Source organism: Carassius gibelio, chromosome A19, assembly GCF_023724105.1.
Source record: "Carassius gibelio isolate Cgi1373 ecotype wild population from Czech Republic chromosome A19, carGib1.2-hapl.c, whole genome shotgun sequence".
Lineage (NCBI taxonomy): Eukaryota > Metazoa > Chordata > Actinopteri > Cypriniformes > Cyprinidae > Carassius > Carassius gibelio.
Genome location: NC_068389.1, coordinates 4,757,207 through 4,769,958, shown reverse-complemented (window position 1 = coordinate 4,769,958; position 12,752 = coordinate 4,757,207). Strand labels below are relative to the sequence as shown.

At 40.0% G+C, this 12,752-nt stretch overlaps 1 protein-coding gene and 2 long non-coding RNA genes across 3 annotated transcripts in view; 2 read left to right on the top strand and 1 right to left on the bottom strand.

The window, feature by feature from the left end:
* Positions 1 to 12,752, bottom strand: part of LOC127935832 (uncharacterized) — a 136,366-nt gene that overhangs the window by 48,473 nt on the left and 75,141 nt on the right. The gene's annotated exons all lie outside the window — the stretch shown is intronic.
* The window catches only part of LOC127935827 (uncharacterized), a 197,679-nt gene that overhangs the window by 171,851 nt on the left and 13,076 nt on the right, over positions 1 to 12,752 (top strand). The gene's annotated exons all lie outside the window — the stretch shown is intronic.
* nr1d2b (nuclear receptor subfamily 1, group D, member 2b) lies at positions 1,415 to 9,653 on the top strand. Its single transcript, XM_052533972.1, has 8 exons — positions 1,415 to 1,783; positions 3,124 to 3,333; positions 3,803 to 3,891; positions 4,315 to 4,459; positions 6,323 to 6,960; positions 7,035 to 7,220; positions 7,320 to 7,530; positions 7,611 to 9,653. Exons 1-8 carry the CDS (start codon positions 1,765 to 1,767, stop codon positions 7,805 to 7,807), a joined length of 1,695 nt encoding a protein of 564 aa, XP_052389932.1. The 5' UTR covers positions 1,415 to 1,764; the 3' UTR covers positions 7,808 to 9,653.

The window sequence follows — 12,752 nt, the reverse complement described above, 5'->3', positions numbered from 1 at the left end:
TGACGGTAATATTAAATGAACTCTCTATCTTCATTTGCAGCGCTAATTTTCTATTATTTAATCTCTTTAAACCTATCAACTTCTTGTGAATTGTTATCTTTATTTAAAACAATTGACTATTTTATTGATATTTTTATCTAATTTAACAACATTGTTTAGTACATAACATTCTTTGGCTATTTTATTGATGTAATTGTGAGTGTCAGGTCTTATGTTGAACACAACACTATAAGTTAGGCGTCTCTAGCCTTGAAATGTCATTTTTGTGTACACATATTTAGCGGAGGTCCTAACACTCTGACCTCTGACCTCTATGGTCGTGGTCGCAGGCTAAAATGGAATGGAAAAGCTAAGCAGTGTTTGGTGTGAGAACCACCTGCTCATTGCTTCAGTGCTGCTTATTACACACTTTCCTGAAGGTTTCTAGAGACTGTTGTGTTTTGGCCTAAAGTGACATTACTGAATCAGCAATAGATGCCAGTTTAACACTAATCAGTAATGTGTTGAATATGCATCTCCTTTCTCATATTTGGACTCATAATTATAGTAGTTTAAAGGTTTAACCCCTTCTGTCCATTTTTTTATGGTTTAGAATAATTAAGTTTAAAGTGATGTGTAGATCTGTAGAGATTTAACATCAAGTTCATAAATCAAATTGTTCAATAGAAATCAAGAAGTCGTAAAAAAAAAAAAAATGTCAAGAAAAATACTGTTTATCAAAAAAAAAAAAAGTCATTTATTACATGAATATTCAGTATAGAGATTACTTCATATAACATCATATGTGACCCTTGGAGCACAAAAACAGTCATAATTATTGATTTTTCTTTTATGCAAAAAATTTCCTACCGTAAATATATAAAAATTGTATTGTCACAAGAACTTTTTCTCAGGCGATTTTCTCATTATTTAATTTTTTTTGCACCCTTAGAGTCCAGATTTTCAAATAATTGTATCTCAGCCAAATATTGCCCTCCAAACAAACCATACATCAATGAAAAGCGTATTTATGCAGCTTTCAGATTATGTATACAATTAAAAAATGACCCTTATAAATGGGTTTGCGTTCCATCGTATTTTACCCCATTAGGCTACCAACTGATTCATGTCAGATCAGCATAACTGTAAATCACTTTTCAACTTGAGGTGCTCAGCAAGCGTCACATTTCTATAAATAGGCTACTGGCCATTAAAACGTCCCTTTGATGTCCAGAGAGGTTAGTTGGCAGGACATGGGATCTACACCCCTGGGGTCATCAGGTCACTCCGGGTGTGGGCTGAGGGGCACAGGAGGCCCCCGCAGGAGCAGTGAAAGTGTGTCAGTGGGTTACACAGACACTAAAGCCGCTGGAGGCGGGGCCGCGCTGAAGTGGGTCACATGATCTGGACACGCGCAGTTCCGCTCTCTGCGTTAAACCTGGCTTTATTCACAACTCGGAGCTCCAGCGAGCCCAGCCGACTTAGAGAGAGCTGTCATCGTGTGGACTTGATCTCTAGCAGGTTTTACAACAGAGTTTGGAATTATTTTTTTTACTAATATTAGTGGTTTTCTGAGATATCTCGAGGGTGTTTTTCCAAGCAGAACGGGTGTTGGTTAACTCGGAGTGTCTGGTAGGTTTTTATTAGTAATGCTCCTCAGGTAACGTTAGTGTGAAAGTCTTGAGAGCGTCTTCACACGGTCACACAGCGACTGGACAGTTGCTGTAAACTGAGTAAACACGGCTTTAACTCACAGGTGACTGCGGCTCTAAGCTGTCAGAGGACATGGACTCCACAAAGGCTGGTAAGATCATTAACTTATAAATATGACTTTATAAGCAGTCATAGCTTCACTGACACCGAAACATGTAGTTACACGTGATGCCGCGAATGTTTACTCTGCACTGAGGTGCGGTTTGGGCTTTAATTGGTGTATTTGCAGCAGGAAAACTCTTAAGTAGGTTAACAGCGCCGGGCTTGTGTTGTTATGCCATAGATTGTGGGTTACTATTGAGCCGACTCACATGGACCGCTCAGCCTAGCCATGTGCATCTGTGTTTACGCGTCCTGTGCGTCTGCTCTGATTGGTCGAGAGAGGTCGTGACGTGCGTATTGCATAATTTGCATGGGCATGGACGCGTCTGCAGCTGCTGATACACGTGAGACGGCCAAGACTGACCCACTTTCCGAGATGGACCTCCCTGCGGAACACACGATCCAGGGGGCGTGCTTGGACCCATATCCTCCCACCCGTCTCCACCCCTTGTTTCCTAAATCTACCCATCTCTACCCAGTAGATGTGGATCCTACCGAGCCCCCAAACATGCCGAGTACACGTGGGGGCGGGGCTAAGAACACGTCAATCAACAGCTCAGCGGCTCATTGTAAAGAAAATAAAATATAAAATAGCTGAACTGAATTGAAAATGGAATTGGGATTTACTTTTATTTAGATTATTTATTGATGTAATTTTATAATAGGATTTGGCTAAAGAAAGAAAAATTATGGACCCTGTGCCTCATTAGCTGTTGATATATATATATATATATATATATATATATATATATATATATATATATATATATTTATATTTCCCTTCTATTTTGACTCAACACCGTGTGATTATTATTTAATTTAATATTTTTTTGTAATTTAATATGTATCTTTGTAATGATTAACAAATAATAGCATGTTAACGTTTGAAACAAGTTGTTTGTTAGTTCTCAGTATTTAATTTGAGCTGAATTGTTTGCCGGTAAGACCCACACCCTGAAAGAGGTATTATGTAATGCTGTTACCTAACCATTGAGAGTGGGGCAGTAGCAATCAGGCCAACTCGTACAGACAGAGAGATACAGTACATACAGCCCGGGCCACTTTCTGACAATAAGACTGGCTTCAGGCAAAGATGATGTTTGTAATTTGTAATTTCAGATATCCACCTATATATGATTTGCATTTACTCTGTGTAGACTTATTAATGATAAACAGAGTTGTCAACAGATGCATGAAAAAGCTAGAATCAACCTCTAGGCCATGTCTTGTGCTTCATAATTTATATCCGCATATTATATTCCACGTGATTTTTGGAAAATGAAGTTTGGAAAATCATTTTGACATGTTGCTCCTCTGTGTGTCATCCAGCAGGTGGAGTAATAGCTTACATTAGCTCCTCGAGCTCGGCCTGCAGTCCCGAGTCGTGCCACAGCGACTCCTCCAACAGCAGCTATCAGTCCTGCTCTCCGCCCCATGCAGGACAGGGACAGGGCCCACAGGGCGAGGCTCTCGCTGGGACCCCTCAGTCCCGTGGAGGCAAGGCACGATCGCCCTCCACCACTAGAAGTGGCATTACAAGTGAGAGACTGATCTTAATGACAATAAAGAAATCTGTGGAGTGCTCTTAAAGCCTGATCATCTACAAATGTAACAATATTTTAAGGAACTATATGAATATGTTTCATTTTTCATATTTCTGTGGTCATAGTGTTAATTATGCATTATCATTTTTACCCTAATGTACATTCACTATGTTTAAAAAAAAAAGTTATGCAGTTTGATATGTCAGGGAATTCAAAATGGAACAGAAATAGAAACAAAGCACGTATTGTAGGTTGGTCAAATTAAACATGATGTAATGAGCCTTTCAGTTCGTTTTTTTATGTAATGAGTTTGTAATGAGGTTTTTTTTCAGTGAACATGGCAAGACTCATTATATTTGTCCTTGTGAGCTTGATCATGTAGTAATGGTTTTCTAGCTGTTTGAGGAAACAGGAGGAAGCCGATCCTTGTTCACCTCACCCTCTGTGTGTGTCTGCTCCTGCAGAGATTAATGGGCTGGTGCTGCTATGTAAAGTGTGTGGAGATGTGGCGTCAGGATTTCACTACGGTGTTCACGCCTGTGAGGGATGTAAGGTGAGAAAAATAAGTGTTAGTGTGAATAGTCAGCCACATTTTAGTATATGATTTCAAGAAATAGTTTCATTCTGTTGATTCTGAAATACAGAGAAGTCAAAAGCTCAGAAAGGGGTGTTGCTTACTACTCAATAAAGGCGGTTGTGCTCATTTATAGTGTCTGTTTCTCTGTGACACGTCTGCATGCCTTATCTGGGTCACATCTACCTGTACATTGTCCTGAAGGGAGATATCACTTTGCTTTATTTATACTTAGAAAGCCTGTTTAACTATCAGAGCAAAGCTCCATGACAGAAGGGTGTCATCAGTCCTGAGCGGGACACCTGCTCTCCACACCGACCCCGAGGCTGACACCTGTTACTCTCTGTGTGGGCTCTGTGACCCTGACACCGCTCTCTGTCTCTTTCACTTGTGCACCTGCAGGGTTTCTTCAGGAGGAGCATTCAGCAGAACATTCAGTATAAGAAGTGCCTTAAGAACGAAAGCTGTCCCATCATGCGCATCAACAGGAACCGGTGTCAGCAGTGCCGCTTTAAGAAGTGTCTGCTCGTGGGCATGTCCAGAGACGGTGAGCTCCTGCTGGCACTGTGTCCCAGATCCAAAGAGTGGACTCGATTACAGGCCGACACATGTGACCTCAGCCTGTAAACTTGAATAGATGAGCCCTGTTAAAGAAAATTAAGAAATAAAGTATGTTACCTTGCATGAACATTTGAGCCAGATACATATAGTATTACAGATAGATAGATATAGATGGATGGATAGATAGATAGATAGATAGACGGACAAATAGACAGAGACAGACATAGATAGATAGATAGATAGATAGATAGACAGACACATACAGAAGGATAGAGATAGATAGATAGATAGATAGATAGATAGATAGATAGATAGATAGATAGATAGATAGACAGACACATACAGAAGGATAAATAGATGGATAGATAGATAGATAGAGAGATAGATAGAGAGACAGATAGATAGATAGAAAGATAGATAGATACATAGATAGACGGACAAATAGACAGAGACAGACATAGATAGATAGATAGATAGATAGATAGATAGATAGATAGATAGATAGATAGATAGACAGACACATACAGAAGGATAGATAGATAGATAGATAGATAGATAGATAGATAGATAGATAGACAGACACATACCGAAGGATAGATAGATAGATAGATAGATAGATAGATAGACAGACACATACAGAAGGATAGATAGATAGATAGATAGATAGATAGATAGATAGATAGATAGATAGATAGATAGATAGACAGACACATACAGAAGGATAGATAGATAGATAGACAGACACATACAGAAGGATAGATAGATAGATAGACAGACACATACAGAAGGATAGATAGATCGATAGAGAGATAAATAGATAGATAGACAGACAGACAGACAGACAGACAGACAGACAGACGGATAGATAGATAGATAGATAGATAGATAGATAGATAGATAGATAGATAGATAGATAGACAGACACATACAGAAGGATAGATAGATAGATAGATAGATAGATAGATAGACAGACACATACAGAAGGATAGATAGATAGATAGATAGATAGATAGATAGATAAATAGACAGACACATACAGAAGGATAGATAGATAGATAGATAGATACAGAAGGATAGATAGATAGATAGATAGATAGATAGATAGATAGATAGATAGATAGATAGATAGATAGATAGATAGATAGATAGATAGATGATAGATAGATACAGAAGGATAGATAGACAGACACATACAGAAGGATAGATAGATAGATAGATAGATAGATAGATAGATAGATAGATAGATAGATAGATAGATAGATAGACAGACACATACAGATAGATAGATAGATAGATAGATAGATAGATAGATAGATAGACAGACAGACAGACAGACGGATAAACAGACAGACACAATACAGAAGGATAGATAGATAGACAGACGGATAGATAGATAGATAGATAGATAGACACATACAGAAGGATAGATAGATAGATAGATAGATAGATAGATAGATAGATAGATAGATACAGAAGGATAGATAGATAGATAGACACATACAGAAGGATAGATAGATAGATAGATAGATAGATAGATAGATAGATAGATAGATAGATAGATAGACAGACACATATAGATAGATAGACACATAGATAGACAGATAGATAGATAGACAGACAGATAGATAGATAGATAGATAGATAGATAGATAGATAGATAGATAGATAGATAGATAGATAGACAGATAGATAGATAGATAGACAGACAGATAGATAGATAGATAGATTGATAGTTGGATAGATGGATAGACAGAGATAGATAGATAGATAGATAGACAGATAGATAGATAGATAGATAGATGTGTCAGTGTGTTGTAGTCTGTGAGCTGACCGTGTCTGTGCTCCTCAGCTGTGCGTTTCGGCCGGATTCCCAAACGAGAGAAGCAGCGCATGCTGCTCGAGATGCAGAACGCCATGAACAACATGATGAACAACAGCCACGGCAACCAGCCTCTGAGCGACCAGACGTCATCCACCGATGCAGCTTCAGAGCACAGCAGCTCGGGCTCTTCCTCCCGCTCCCCCTCCACTTCCCCCCGGAGCCACCGATCCAAATCCAGCCCGGACCCCGAGCTGCTGAGCGCCATGGAGACAAGCCAGAGCTCAGACTCTTCCAGTGCCACTGACAGCGGGGAGGAGGAGGTCATCGGCACAGTGACTAGAGCGCACCAGGAGACCTTCATGTACAATCAGGAGCAGGCCAGCGTGCCTTCAGAGGGCCCCAACAACTACAGCCATTGCTCAGAGAAGACTCAGGAGGTCTGGAACCAGCAGAACAATGCCTCCTCAGAGAGCGAACAGAAGCCTTCATCAGGCAGTGCTCCACGGGGGCCTGAAGACTCGGGCTGTCCTTTCAGACGGCCCAACAGCAGCTCCGGTGGACAGTCTCTGAAGAACCTCTCTCTGAGAGCTCATAATGCCAATGAGACCCAAGTCAACGGCAGCTGTAGTGTCCCAACATTTGCAAGGGTTAACAGGATGCACCTGGTGAGTTACACTACCAAAACAGCACTACCACAATTCCAGTAGTCTGTAGCAATACTCATGATCCTCCTTCACAGGTTTGCCCCATGAACACATCGCCCTATGTGGATCCTCAGAAGTCGGGTCACAGTATTTGGGAGGAGTTCTCCATGAGCTTCACCCCAGCCGTCAGAGAGGTGGTGGAATTTGCAAAGCGCATCCCAGGATTCAAAGACCTGTCCCAGCATGACCAGGTCAGCCTGCTGAAGGCCGGCACCTTTGAGGTATGTCCAAATGAAACCTCGGAAGGAAACGTACTAAAATCAATCCTGTGAATTGACTGAATCCAGTTTGATTCCATTGGTTTCCTGTTTGGTCTGTAGGTGCTGGTGGTGCGCTTTACATCCCTGTTCAATGTGAAGGAGCGCACAGTTACATTTCTGAGCGGCCGGAAGTACAGCGTGGAGGCGCTGCGCTCGATGGGTGCAGGAGATCTCCTCAACTCAATGTTTGACTTCACCGAGAAGCTGCAAGCTCTGAACCTCAGCGAGGAGGAGATGAGCCTCTTCACGGCCGTAGTGCTGGTGTCTGCAGGTAGGTTAAGAGACCATACGCTTTGTAGTTCTGTATCTGAGAGGATGTGACATGACTTACCCCTGCCGTGTCTCCCATAGACCGCTCCAGTCTCGAGAACGTCAACTCAGTCGAGGCCCTTCAGGAAACTTTGATTCGAGCTCTGCGCAGCTTGATCACCAAGAACCACCCCAACGAGATCTCCATCTTCACTAAACTGCTCCTCAAACTGCCGGACCTGCGCTCGCTCAACAACATGCACTCTGAGCAGCTCTTGGCCTTTAAGGTCCACCCCTGAGCACCCATCAACCCTCAAAACTGTGGACCCATCCTCCCCCCACCCCATCCGGGCCCACTTATCCAATGGGCATCTTGTTCTTACTCAGTGCCCCTTTCCCTTCTCTCAATCATATACAAACCATTGCTGGTTAAACATGGAGGTGGGGGGGTTATTCTTTAGTCATCGTCGTACTGTAAAAGGCCTCTGCTCGTGCTAACGCACACGACTCGCTGACACAAACTGGAGGGGTTTCGTTGTAGATTCTTACGAGAGTTTGTATGATTACGGGGTTTGTGTGTGCGCAGAGGCACCTTGAATAAGTTTCTAGATTTGTAAATCTGCCTGTGCAATAAGTGACACGTTCACTGTTTTTGGATTGTTCCTCGTTGGTCTCTTAATACTTCCAGAAAAGAGGAAGTAAGGTATTGTGTGGCTGTATGAATGCCGTGTTTTGTTTAGGGAGCATTATGAAGGGATATTCCCACATGTAAACTTAAAAAAAAAAGGAGAAACGAAGTACACAGCACAGTTTGGCTTCCTTTCTAAGAAAAAAACAAACAAAAAGCACCAACTAAGAAATGGGAGAATGTGGAACAAGCTGCTAATCAGAGCTCTCTGGCAGAAAGACACAGGAATGTTTAATGATTTTATTTTTGAAGTTAGTTTACGGTCTTCAAATCTGTTGTTAAGTGCAGAGGAAGCCACTCTTAAGGCCTCAAACATTATGTAAGTATGTGAACACAAAAGCCTTGCTACATGAGCTGACTTTTGTGGATGGTTGCGTTCCAGGATCCGTTAGCATGAGGCATGCAGACAAACTGACCTTTACAGTCAGTTTTCTCTTCCAGGTCAGCCACTGCCATGATGGAGCAAGAGTTTGAAGAGAATCTTGCTGAGCAAGTCAAAGTTAGTTCAGCTGCTGACACATTTATATCTAGCTACCTGACTAATGATGCATTTGGCTTATTGGCACAGACATTTGAAGTTGACCGTTGCCTGCTTGAGTGTTTGTTAGCGCCAATACTCGATCAGACTGCAGGCTTGGCCAAATATTTGTGTTATTGCATAGAGTATGCTTCTGGTTTTAGATCTGCATAATGGTGCATCTGTGTATATGTCCTGATTCGTAGGGCTTTTAGTGATGTGTGATGATGCTAAATGACAAAAGGAGGAGTAGATCATACGTGTTTGATCACTGTAAGAGTTGTGCATGCTTCTCCCTGGTACTGATGGGACACAAAGCCATCCACAGTGACGTCATAATGTCTGTATAATCTGACACCTGCCGATTTGATGCATCTGTATGGGTGATCATTTCAGGATCAATATTTATGATTTTTTGACTGATGGTTTGGGAGGAAACACTCCCCATCAAATAATTGTAATTCTGTTCATTTCTCTCTTTTTTTGAATGTTTTCTTTTTCTTTATGGCTAAGTCTGTTCAGTGGAAGTTCTTGTAGAGTTACCGTGTCTGTGTGATTAAATAGTGCGCATACTTGAGCAGCGTTGGACCAGACAGGAAGAGGAAACGGGAAATGGCTCAAAACTTACCACCAAGTAACTCTGGCAATGCCTCTCATCACCCTGCCAGCTCTGGGCATCTGAACTCTTCTGGGGTCACTTTTGATATCAAAGCTGCTGTAGATGGATAGTCTCTTTATTTGGTGTTGGTGTTCCTGTCTGATTGTTCAGCCTGTGGCTCACTCAGTGTCATTGTTGTGTTGCCATAATCCAGTCTGTCAGTTTTCTTCTGTGAAAGCATTGTAAGATAGCTAGATTTCTATATATATATATATATATGTATAAATATATATAATTCAATACATATAAAATAAGAAAATAAACCGATAAATGCTGAACTAATTTTTCCATGCGTATAGTCATTTTTGCATCAGTGTCACAAGTGCAAATGTATTAACAAAACCACTGAAGTCAAAATATCATTTAAAAGATCGGAATCTTTATGATTTTTTGTTTGGTTTTGAAATTGCAGCCCAAACGGAATTTAAAATGATGTTACAGCATATGGATCGAGTCTTGACTAATATCCCATGTCAAACTGATATCAAGGTGCTCATTAAACTGTAAAAAAAAGAGAGTAATATTGTGAACTATTATTACAGTTTTAATATCCCCTTGCTTTAACAGTATCATTTAAAATGTAATTTATTCCTGTGAACAAAGCTGAATTTTCAGCATCATTACTCCAGTCTTCAGTGTCACGTGATCCTTCAGAAATCATTCTAATATGATGATTTGCTGCTCAAGAAACTTTTATTAAGATTTTCAATGTTCTTGCTGCTTGATATTTTCGTGGAAACCATGATACATCTTTTCAGGATTCTTTGTAGAGCAGCTTTCATTTGAACTAGAAATCTTCCCTAACATTATAAAATACTTTACTGTCACAAGTTTTGTATTTAATTTGGAAACCAAGGTCCTAGAGTCTGGAGGAATGGTGGAGAAGCTCATAGCCCAAGTTGCTTGAAGTCCAGTGTTAAGTTTACTCAGTCTGTGATGATTTGGGGTGCAATGTCATCTGCTGGTGTTGGTCCAGTGTGTTCTTTGAAAAACGAAGTCACTGCACTCGTTTACAAAGAAATCTTGCAGCACCTCATGCTTCCTTCTGCTGACCAGCTTTTTAAAGATGCTGATGGCATTTTCCAGCAGGATTTGGCACCTTCCTAAATTGCCAAAAGCACCAAAAGTTGGTTAAATGACCATAGTGTTAGTGTGCATAGTGTTAGACTGGCCAGCAATCTCACCAGACCTAGAAAATGAATATACACATATATATATATATATACAGTACAGACCAAAAGTTTGGACACACCTTCTCATTCAAAGAGTTTTCTTTATTTTCATGACTATGAAAATTGTAGAGTCACACTGAAGGCATCAAGGGCTGTTTGACCAAGAAGGAGAGTGATGGGGTGCTGGCCTCCACAGTCACCGGACCTGAACCCAATCGAGATGGTTTAGGGGTGAGCTGGACCGCAGACAGAAGGCAAAAGGGCCAACAAGTGCTAAGCATCTCTCGGGGAACTCCTTCAAGACTGTTGGAAGACCATTTCAGGTGACTACCTCTTGAAGCTCATCAAGAGAAAGCCAAGAGTGTGCAAAGCAGTAATCAAAGCAAAAGGTGGCTACTTTGAAGAACCTACAATATGACATATTTTCAGTTGTTTCACACTTTTTATATGTATATAATTCCACATGTGTTAATTCATAGATTTGATGCCTTCAGTGTGAATCTACAATTTTCATAGTCATGAAAATAAAGAAAACTCTTTGAATGAGAAAGTGTGTCCAAACGTTTGATAGATAGATAGATAGATAGATAGATAGATAGATAGATAGATAGATAGATAGATAGATAGATAGATAGATAGATAGATAGATCCATCATGGCAGTTTTGGGGTTTCTACAGTTTAAGGTTTCTAATTTCCATACACTTTTATTTATTTTTATTTTTTATTTTTTTCCTATTGATTTAATAATTGACTTGTTCTTCTTTTCAGAAAATGAACTTATCTCTTCATAACAGGCCACAGGGGGGCAGGAGTTAGCTGGTGATGTTCGTCAGTGGTGCCACTGTTGGTGGACGCTGTAGGTTTTGAGTTCAGTGTGTTATTCAGTAGGCTGTCTAGCAGTCCAAAGGCAGTGAAATGTTTCCCTAGCAAAGATGGAAGCATGCAGGCTGTATACTTCTGCCACTATTAACTTTATTAACCAGCTATGACAGTTTTAAAGTGGGAATCATAACTGAATATACAAACTGAATAATACACTGGCATATGACAACTTAAGACAGGGGGCCAATTCTGTTTCTGGAGATCTGCAGGGTTCAGTTTAGCACTGTGTTTCTAAGGATCTTAATGAGCTGTTTGATCAGGGTTGAATTGAATTCCGCAGGAAGGTAGATCTCCAGGAACAGGATGTGAAACCCCTGCCTCAAGATTACGGTAATACAGCACTGAAAACTGTAAGAAATTATTTTGCAGAGAGATTAGCCTTTGTAAACTATTTCAAATAACTATAATGGAGGAGCATAAGAATAAGATCTGAAAATAAACTCCATAAATAAAATATTGTTTAATGTTTTGAGTTGAATTTGAACTAAATGTAACAAAAAGATTTGAATTGAATATACCTGTTAATAACACGTGAGCTAGTGAAAGCCAAATCACACAGCTGAGTAAATAAATTCAAAAGAATCAGTGGCCTGAACCAGCTGAAAATTTAATTAAACAATCTTTTTAAAATGGCTAAGATTTCTTCAAAAAGTGATTTCTATTTAAAATATATATATATATAATTTATATTCCTGAACTATTCTATTCTTGTGTCTTTGTGATACATCATCTACACTGCAATCAGTGGAACTGAAATGTAAACTTGAGTGTGCAGGTGCCCATACTACATTTCCAAATATTGCCACTGCCTCATTAAATCTACAATTGTATCCATCAATATTTTTTACATGTATTTACACTTTGGTTTGAGAGCAAACACCACATTGACGCAGCGTGGCTGACACAGAAGTGTGTACATCATCTGTGTACTGCTCAGAATTGCCAAAATGGCTCTACGCTGATTTGGAGAGACACACAAGAGAGGAATTGTTGAATAAAGTCATTATTTTTGTCTTCTGTGTAAAAAAAGTATTCTCATCACTTCATAACGTTACGGTTGAATTACTGATGGCGGATGGACTATTCCGGCGATGCTTTTAATACTTTCCTAGACTTTGACACTGTTATTTATTTGGCATTCTATGAGACAGTCTAAAGCCTACAAGTTTTCATCCAAAATATCTTAAATTGTGTTCTGAAGATGAACTAAGCTTTTAAGGGTTTGGAACGACATGGGGTAAGTGATTAATGACAAAAATTTTAATTTTGGGACGGAATAACCCTTTAATGAGTGAGATCATTGTGGACACGTATGGAGGCGGAGCT